The sequence below is a fragment of the Pteropus vampyrus genome, unplaced genomic scaffold (assembly GCF_000151845.1).
Source record: "Pteropus vampyrus isolate Shadow unplaced genomic scaffold, Pvam_2.0 Scaffold90, whole genome shotgun sequence".
NCBI lineage: Eukaryota > Metazoa > Chordata > Mammalia > Chiroptera > Pteropodidae > Pteropus > Pteropus vampyrus.
Window position 1 is genome coordinate 2,563,257 of NW_011888871.1, and position 9,795 is coordinate 2,573,051.

Below are 9,795 nucleotides of genomic sequence, written 5' to 3' on the forward strand. Positions count from 1 at the left end.
AAAAAAAAAAAAAAGCCAAGGCAAAACAAAACAAAGCCAAGGTCTTTCCCTGGGAGAGATGGGAAGGGCATCAAAGAGGGGACAACCTGGCGTAATTTTAAGTCCCTGTGACCCTCCTGCATATCAGGGGACAGAGCCATAAGATCCTTCCTGTCCAAGAGCCTACATCTGGAATGGGAGACCAAGGCCAACTAGAGCCTCTGAGAAGTCATCTCTGAGCCCCTTGGACTTCAGAGGAGCTCGTCCCAACAGGCTGAACGAGGGGGATTTCTATTAGGCACTCAGTAAATGCTACTTCTCTCTTCCTTTCCTTTAACCACTGAAAGCCGATTCATAAATACATAGCAGAAACCAGAAAAAAACAAACAAGCAATGCTTACAAAGTAAGTATCCATATGTATAAATAAATGTATACAGTACTTAAAGGGCAGTAACACTCTTCCCATTCTTATTTCTTCTTTCTCTCATAATGAACAGCAGCAGGTAGAAAGATCTCTCTAAGGTTGCTCCACAGCCCGTGGGAGTGACTGTTCCGGTAGACCCAGGGCTCTGCTGATGTGGGCCGGACCGTGCCGGGGCAATGCTGGCACCTGGCCCGGTTACCTCTGTACCACTCGTTAGTGGTCTGGTTGGTGGCAGCCAGGTACAGAGCAAAGCACAGGTAGCCGCCCAGGAGGAAACTCAGAATCAGGACAAAGCCCAGCATGAAGACAATCCTTGGGAAGGTCAGGAACAGGTACTAGGGACAAAGAAGCAGCAGCATGTTAGGCAGCTGGGTCGTGACACAAGTAAGGGTCAGCACCTACCGTCCCTGGTCCTGTGCACGGGACCGTCAGAGCTGCCTCCCCAGCTCACCCACCTCCGTGCACGTCTGACCCACTGGACACAAATCAGAACCATAAACAGCACTGAGCAATAGCCCAAGAAGAAATCCTAAATGTAGAGTTTAATATGGGATAAACGAAGTCTGTACACTTAAGGGAAAGAGAACAGATACTCAGAAGATGATGCTATGCCAGTTAGCTATTTATAAAACAAAGACATACACGTAGACCTTAGTTCACGCGTCGAAATAAGGTCCAAATGGATAGAGGAGAGCTCGCTCTTAAAATGAAACACCAGAGACGCATGCACGAGGGCACACACTGTACAGTGCACCGAATTTAACAGCCCCTCTTCCCACAAGAAACAAGTTAACTGTCCAATCACGAGGAAGAATAAAATTCTGGGATAGTCGTACTATAGAAAAATAAGGAGCCATTAAAATGAGTTCAATTTTTATGTACTAATTTGGAAAAGATGTTGGTAGTATATTTTTTAATGAGAAAGATGACATGCCAGGATCACAATGGTACCCTATTTGTGTAAACACAAAACTAACTCTAGGAAGGTGTATGGCAGTGTAAACACAAAACTAACTCTAGGAAGGTGTATAAACAAGCATAGGAAAAAAACTTGAAATATACACATTGAACTACAAAAGCAGTTGCCTCCGGGGAGAAAGTGTTGGGAGGGGAGGGGAATAAGTTTTCATTTCATTTTGTTTTCAAGATGTTTTAAATTTTTTCTTCCCCTACCCCAGCTTTGAGATATAACTGACATATAACATTGTGAAAATTTAAGGTGCACAATGCAGTGTAAAACATGATTATATATATGTATAGAAATAATTACCACGATAAGGTTAGTTAACATATCTAGCACCTCACAGTTACAATTTTTTGTATGTATGATGAGAACTTTTAAGAGCTGGTGTCTTAGCAACTTTCAAATACACAACTAGAGTCGTGACGCTGTGCATTATGTCCTGGGTCTTATTCGTGTGTCGCTGGGAAGTTTGTACCCCTTGACCACCTTGACTTATTCCCCATTCCTCCCTCCTTTTCCTTTTAAGCACTTCCGGACTGCTTGAATTTTTATAATTTATTTTTTTATAATAAAATGAATTTTGAAAGAGTTAAATATTTTTGAAAGTTAGATAAAAAGAGGAACAAATGATTACCAAAACCCTTGATGGGAGAGAGTTTCTAATGGAGGTCACAAAGAAAATAGATTTGATGAGGAAGAATGTTCACAATTTTTTATACGAAAACAATACATAAATAGAAAACAAATACAACAAGAAGGACCCATCATTATTACATAAAGACCTCAAATCAAAAGTTACTCTAATATCAAACAGGTAAACAATGAAAGGACATCATTCACAAAAAAAAAAAAAATATACAAATGACTGACAGTCGAGGAAAGTAACCAAAGTAATGAAAGAATATAATTTTTAAAAAGGGCGCACCAAGTTTTCCTATTAAACTAGAGGCACCTCTCACCCACAGGCAGTGTCAATGTCGGCTCTGATGCAGTAAAATGACCACGTACACATTGTTCTAAGAACGAGGTTTCAAAAAACAATTTGACAATAGATGTTAATATCAAAAGACTTACAACTGTTGATAATCTTTGACCCAGTCTTTATATATTTTTGAATCTATCCTAAAGAAACTCCTAAATACAGAACCAAAACCACATACACAGATTACTCACTAGCAAGGAGAAAATGTACTTCACCAATGGAGACAGCTGGTAGACACGACCTTTACCAATGAATCAATCCAGGCTCCACTGATCCTAGGTTACGTCTCTACTTAGGAAGCTTTTTTGCCAAGAAAATTTAAACTGAATCTAATCCAGGCTCTAGAACTTCTGGTTTACAATAACATAAGAAAACAAAGAAAGATTAGATGACAAAATTAGGAAAAAGACAAATCTAGAACATCGGACATTCTAATAGGCAACTAGGTATCTATTTCATGAAAAACGTGGGGCAGTTTTAGACCAAAAGAGACTAAAAAGACAATCGAATGTGACACATAACTATAAAATGGGTTCTGGCTCGAGGAGGTAAAAGAGCTAGGATGATTATAATAAAAAAGATTGATAATAAGTGTTGGCAAGGATGCGGAGAAACTGGAACCTTCACACACTGCAGGTGGGAAGGTAAATGGTGCAGCTGCTCTGGAAAAGTCTGGCAGTTCCTCAAATGATTACAAAGAGAGTTACCATATGACCCCTCAGCAATTCTACTCCTAGGTATAACTCAAGAGAAATAAAAACCTATGTCCACAGAAAAACTTGTATACAAATGCTCATAGCAGCATTATTCAAAAATAAAGAGAAAGTGGAAACACTCACGCGTCCATCAACTGAGGAACGGAAGAAAATGTGGTACCTACACAATGGGGTATTTTTCAGGCATAACGAGGCACGAAGTACTGATTCACGCCGCGACATGGATCAACCTTGAAAACACTGTGCTCAGGGAAAGAAGCCAATCCAAAAGGCCAGATCGTATGATTCCATTTACATAAAATGTCCAAAAAAGGCAAATCGAATGTCCAAAATGTCCAAATTATATGTCCAAAAAAGAGACAGAAAGCAGATTAGTGACGGCCACAGTCGAGGGAGAAGGGCACGGGGAGTGACTGCTGACAGGAGCGGGTTTCTTTCTGAGGTGATGAAACATTCTGAAATCAGCGATGGTTATACAACTCTGTGACTATACTAACGCCACTGAACGGTTACTTTAAAAGAGTGAATTTTATGGTATGTGAATTATTTATCCATTTTAAAAGATTACATATCAATTTTTTAAAAGGAACGGCTTCATGTTTGTACTGGGTGAATGTATGTCCTTTTTCCAATTTTGAAACCTGAAGTTAGAAACATACCCCGCACACCATACTCACCTGAATAATCAGTTACCTGAACAAGAAAGACGGTGTCAATAACTTGGAAGTGTCCAAGGTCATCAACGTAAGTCTCCAGGTTCAAGTCCGACACCATCACCAACCGGACCAGAAACATAGTGGTCACAGTGGCCACGGTGGCAGCTGAGGCCGTCAACGTCAAGAGGTAGATGAGGAAGTACCTGGTGTTCCAGGCCCCGATGCAGTTGTTCACCCAGACGCAGTGATGGTCAAAACGGTGCACACATCGGTTACACACACCTGCACAGAAACGGGAAGCCACAACCCTGCGTTGGTCCTTGATGAGACAATGACGCCAGGCACACCTACTGACATACATACGGGCAGTATGAGCTGGAGGAAATGGCAGCTGCAGTGACCCAGCTTTTAGAATTGCGTTGTTCAAAACACAAAACAGTAGCCACCAGCCCAGCCACAGATAGGTATTGAGCACTGGAAATGTGGCTAAAAGAAAAACTTGAAGAATACTTGTTGGTATCGATAAGTTTACAGTTGTTTTTCAGTTTGTGCAATGCTCCTTTTGAGATCAATGTGAATAATACTGAGACGACGCAAGAGTTAGTGAATTTACTTAACTTAATCATTTTTAAAACTAATGCTTTTGCTTTAAAAAGTCAAATTCTTCTGATAAATATGAACCATTAAGTCAATGTAGATATGCGTATTAAAGGAAAATGAATATTGGTACTGATTCGATTATTTAAATACTTTTAAGAATGTTTGGAATGGCTTGGGTATAGAAATCTGCTCTTCCAACTGTAAATTTTATAAAAACTAAATACAGATCAAGTATTTCCGATGAAAATTTGGTGTCTGGATTGAGATGTGCTATAAATGTAAACTACACATCAGATTTCAAAGACTTCATATGACAAAAGAGAATATAAACTATCCCACAAATGATTTTTTATACTGATTACATGTTAGAGTATTTTAGATATGTTGGGTAAATAAAATACATGATTAAAATTAATTTCACCTATTTCTTTTTTACTTTTGTAATGTGGCAATGAGAACATTTAAAATCACGTATGTGGCTCATATTGTATTTTTGTTGGACAGCGCTAGTCTAGAATCTTGGTAACTCCCCAGAAAAACAGACTCAGCTGAGACTGAAATCTGCAAGCACAACATCCTGCAGAAACCTGTCTTGGGCAGTATGCTTTGCCACGTGGCAAGGGAAGGGCTGTCATGCCCAGACCGAGGGTTGCCCACTACACGAGCACACAAAGCCTCACCTCCAGTCACCTAGAAGAAACCTCTATCAGCAGTGGCTGCCCCACGTATGGGGGTCAAGTGGCCCTGCCCTTTGACCTATGTAACACTCCCTTACAGACGAAGCCCACGTGTCCGTGAGAGGCTAGAGCTGGGGCAGCCAGAGCCACACTTACTGCAGTGCTTGGATCGCGCTGGCTTCCTTAAACCACAAGTAGAGCACTTCATGTTCTTTGGGAACATCACTTCATCAAATTCATAAACTTGAAGAAACAATAATTCGTTTGCTTTTGTTATGGTACCTGAAAAGAGGAACAAATGTCAGTTTTAAGCAATACAGTGGACTGGATATTCACAAAACCTGTCCACGCACAGCACAACTAAAGCTGCTATATTTACTACTTTAAATAACTCATTTTAGACTTCTTAGCAGCTTTATTGAGATATAATTCATAAAACTAATTTACCCATTTAAAATGTACGATTCAATGGTTTTGAGTACATTCACAGAGTTGTGCGAACATCACCGCGATCAACTTTAGAACATTTTCTTAACCCTGAAAATCGCTCTCCATTTCTCTCTAAATCTCCCAGTCCCTGGCAAACGCTAATCAATGTTCTGTCTCTACAGATTTGCCTTTTCTGGATACTTTATATAAATGGAATCATACAATATGTGGTCTTTTAAATCTGGTTTCTTTCACTTAACATCATGTTTTCAAGGTTCATCCATGTTGTAGCATGTATAATAAGAACTTCATTCCTTATTGCTGAATAATAGTCCACGGAATAGGTAAACCACAGTTTATGCTGATGGACATTTAGTGCTTCAAGAACAGGAAAGGTTAAAAGAATGGCAGAAAAAAAACAAGCATAATATCAATCAAAAGATACATAATATCAATCAAAATATAATAATATTAGTATCAGACAAAAGAGACTTGAGAGCAATGAGTATTACTAGTGACAGTAATTCATTATATTAAAAAAAAAGATTTAAAAAAGAGATGATAGTAATTCTAAACTTGAATGTATCCAATACTATGTAATTAACTAATGTACACACACAGTTTCAAAATATGTGAAGCAAAAATTAACTACAAGGAGAAATCTGTCAAATCTACCATTAGAATGAGATAACGTAACTGTCAGTAATTGATCAAACACAAAAAAATTAGTATGACTATAAAAGACTGGAACATTATTAACAAACTTGATCCTATATACTTACAGGGTTCTCTGTAAGTATATAGAACACATTCTTTTGAAGCACACACAGATCAGGTACAAAAACTGACCACACACCCAGACATAATACAAATATCAATAAAATTTTCAAAAGAAACAGTATCCTACAGACCATAACCTCTCTATATAACACATTAAGTGAAAGTATTAAAAAATTAAACTAAAAAATTTGTATGGAAAATTTTAAACAGTTCTAAATAACCCATGGCTCAAAGAAGAAAAAGATAAAATAAGAAAACACTCAAAACTGAAAGACCACACAAACAATATACATCAAATCGTTTGCAAAGTCCTCAGAGGGATCACTACTTGTTTGCGGCACTATCGGTAAGACTGACAGCTGAGCCGTCGCCAGTCTCTATACTAAGAGCTTTAAACTTACCAGGGTCAGTTACACAACTTAGGGTGAAAAAAAACAAGTTTACAATCAGCAGCAGATAAGGCAGAGAAAGGGAATATAAGGAGAGTTCCAGCGCTCGACAGTAGCCAAATATTTCCCAGGTGTATTCAGCATAAACCATTCCTTGCAATGTGAGGTGCAGGATAATGAAAGTGTGGTTTCTGAAAGGAAATAGGTACATAAGAAACTATATGAAACATTTTACAAAGTGCCTAGCACGTAATACGTACTTAGTACATGTTATCTATTATTATTATTACTCTGAAGCTACAAGATAGCAACAATTAAGAACCAAAACAGAAGATAATATTTAAACTCTGAAATATAAATACCGTGTGTGAAAGAGGTAATGAAGCAGTCTTAACATGGCTCTCTGAAGGCATTCTGGAATTATATAGGAAAATATCTGAAACAAAAGAGAAAAGATTCAATTTCATTTTTAATCCTCCCCTCCCCCAAACAATTAGATGCCTAATGTTCAGCAGGCAATGCTGGTGATATTAAGTTGTGATTCCGCACAGGTGCAAAGAAGAGATTTAAGAGAGAAAAGAGAGGAGGGCTTCCCTCGGCTGGCCTTCCTGATACCAACTCCTCCACCTCCATCCTGACCTCAAAGAAGGTACCGCGTCAGGGTCTTCAGGCAAAGGGACGTGAGCCGAGGGGATCATCAGGTAACGCTAATGTGAACGCCACTCCTTCCCTGCCTTGGGTTCAATCCTGCATTCCAAAGTCCACCTCCAAATCGCTGGCCATTAGCCCAGGTCCCTCTGAAGTCAACCCTTCCCAAGGGCTGCTCATCCCAATTTTTTTTTGCGCAGTGATACTCGAAAGAATGTGGGCAGCCCAATGCTTAGCTTTCTGCTCACACATCACGAGTTTCATCTAACAGGCCCCTCCAGGCAGACACTGCTCACATCTATGACCAACTATAGGTAACAAATCCAGAGAGAAATAGCCAACCTTGAGAATACTGTTTTCTCTCAAAGCATCATCACAAGATTACTTTCAACAATAACGACAACGAAACTCCCAGAGAATATACTACAACTGCCCTAGATGAAAGAACAAGTAAACAAATGAATAAAAATGGCATCCCTTTCTCATTCTGTTAGGAAAGTGGTGAGCCTTTTAGTCGGGTGGTATTCAAAATCCAGTGGTCTACAACCATTATTGTTACCTGTGCGCCTCCCCTGACCAGGCCTTTCAGGCGATGAGTTTTTGAGCAGATGCAGATCATAACACCCCCAATCAGCACCAAAGCCAGGTAGAACAAAAAGAGAACCAGAAAGTCCATCCTGAGGCTACAAAAGAAAAGAAAGTGTGACTATAATGAGATTCATTCCACAGCACACAGTGTCAGACATTAACTACTTAAACAGCTCCCCAAACAGCCCTAAAGCACACCCTGCCTCTTCAGTTGGGCCTCTCAGAAGGTCCTGAGCTCTTTCTCTTGCCAAAGCTCCATTGTGGTCTGCTCTGGGGCATCTTCTATCTGCAAATTCCAAAATGAAGTGGGGAAGAATATGCAAAATGCATCCGCCTCCCTCCTCCCAGCAACGAATCATTTTTTTACTTCCTTAAATACATTCACAAAGATACTGGAACAGAACGTGGCCAAAAGAATCTGTTAACAATGCTATCAAAACAAGCACCCCCTAGAGACAGTGCAGAGCCCAGAATCAGGCATCCTGTCCTTGGAGTGATGTATTAATACAGGCCTGTGTTAAGAAACTGGAGATGGCTACTTACAGCCTTAGCAAGTAAGATTGGACCAGACTTCCAAAGGAGATCACCAAACTAGACACTATTCATAAGATAGGAAACAAAGAGCAACAATTCTCACGAGGTGTTAAGAATTCAGGGTCCCCGACCTACAAATTTCTTTTGTTTGGATTTCAGTCGGCAGCTCTGGCATTCCTCCTCCCAACATTCACGGAGAATTCAAAAGGCATCTCCTCTCGGGCAGCAGCGTGCCCCTGGCACGACAGATGACACCCAAAGCTGAAGGAGGCATGGTTCCTCCAAGAGGCTGAATCCGGCTGCAAAGACAGATCAATTCAACGCTCACATAATAGGTGTCGGGGTGGAATACATTGTGGAAAAGAACCTGGAAGTCGGGGGATGTTGAGACCCCGCAGAGGGAACGGGGTTATAAGACTTCGAGAGAAAAAGCTAACTGGGAAGAAATAAGCTGGGAGCCTCGGATACTGGTGTGTACCCCTACCCCTGAGGTGCCCATGCTGGGGACCTGAAGTAGCCTCCCAAAGCTACTCTCTATCCCAGGGTCCCGGTGGGTGGGCGTGGCAGGAACTTTACCCTGGGGCCAGAACCCAGGGTGGAAGGCGGGGTGCAGAAGGCTCGAGGAGAACACTGGGGGTGTGTCCGGGCCCTGGGCGGGGTGGAGGAAGGACGGGTCAGGCCGGGAGACCGACACCCTGGACCCGCGGGGCTATCTGAGATCCCAACCGAAGCCCCCTTACCTGCGGAAGGAAGAAACCACCAGCCCCACCGCAACGCCGCCTCCAGGGCGCGCCCCACACTTCCGGCGGGCCAGTGACGTAGGCACGCGTCGCTGGCGGGAAGACCGACTTCCGGCGGAAGTGCAGGTGGCGGGGGCCTACCTCGGGGGCGGGGCCTGACCGGGGCGGGGCCTGTGTGGGCGGGGCCTGTCCCGCGTGGTCTGTAGCCTCCGGAGTGCTGCTTGTGGCGCCTCTCCACGCCTCCAGACGATGTTAGACTCAGACCGTTGGAAAGTCGGACTTTAGAGCGCTCTTTCCAGGAGATCTCACAAAAAAAACCGTCCTGGGCCTGGTGCAGGCGAGGACGCAGGTGTTGTGAAGCAGGGGCCCGGGGCGCGCGGGGCAGGCACTCCTGGGGGTCCAAACACCGTGTCTTCTTGATGGACAGCTTGCTTTGCTTTCTGCCAGCCACACTGTTGGGCTCTGTCTGAACCACTCCAGTATCTCTGCTCCTGCCGCCTGGGGACAGCTCCGAACCTTCTGTCTCTGGGACCCTCGCCCCACTAAAGTGGCCTCGGTCCTCGGCTGTTGAGCGCCGCGTGGGGTGGGGAGGGACAGGGGACACCAGAAACAACACTGGGCACCTTTAACAGCCAAGCGCGAGTAAAGGAGGCAGTGGGTACCGAGGAGGAGACCCCTGGGCTAAGTA

General features: G+C 42.5%; 1 protein-coding gene across 5 annotated transcripts; it reads right to left on the reverse strand.

Moving 5' to 3' along the window:
- Positions 1-376: 376 nt before the first annotated feature.
- On the reverse strand, positions 377-9,189 carry ZDHHC4 (zinc finger DHHC-type containing 4). Of its 5 annotated transcripts, XM_011363844.2 has the most exons (8): positions 9,108-9,189; positions 8,499-8,666; positions 7,805-7,928; positions 6,960-7,033; positions 6,610-6,788; positions 5,156-5,281; positions 3,760-4,004; positions 449-739 (listed from the first exon to the last, which is right to left on the reverse strand). In XM_011363844.2, the coding sequence occupies exons 2-8, from the start codon at positions 8,555-8,557 to the stop codon at positions 449-451; spliced, it is 1,098 nt and encodes a 365-aa protein (XP_011362146.1). In that variant the 5' UTR covers positions 8,558-8,666; positions 9,108-9,189. The 5 variants fall into 5 exon arrangements, with proteins under 5 accessions (XP_011362145.1, XP_011362146.1, XP_023388569.1 ...); XM_011363843.1 differs by lacking the exons at positions 8,499-8,666; positions 9,108-9,189 and adding an exon at positions 8,032-8,119 and having other exon boundaries at positions 377-739; XM_023532801.1 differs by lacking the exon at positions 9,108-9,189 and having other exon boundaries at positions 8,503-8,666.
- Between the last annotated feature and the right edge of the window lie 606 nt (positions 9,190-9,795).

Bases quoted from the DNA above. Each gene is read 5' to 3' on its own strand.
- ZDHHC4 (XM_011363844.2), bottom strand. From the start codon at position 8,557: ATGTTGGGAGGAGGAATGCCAGAGCTGCCGACTGAAATCCAAACAAAA. The intron at 5,282-6,609 runs GTAAGTTTAAAG...TCCTCTTTTCAG, and splicing joins AAGTTGTGTAACTGACCCTG to GTACCATAACAAAAGCAAAC. The intron at 740-3,759 runs GTAACTGATTAT...CTTTGTCCCTAG, and splicing joins ACACCGTCTTTCTTGTTCAG to TACCTGTTCCTGACCTTCCC.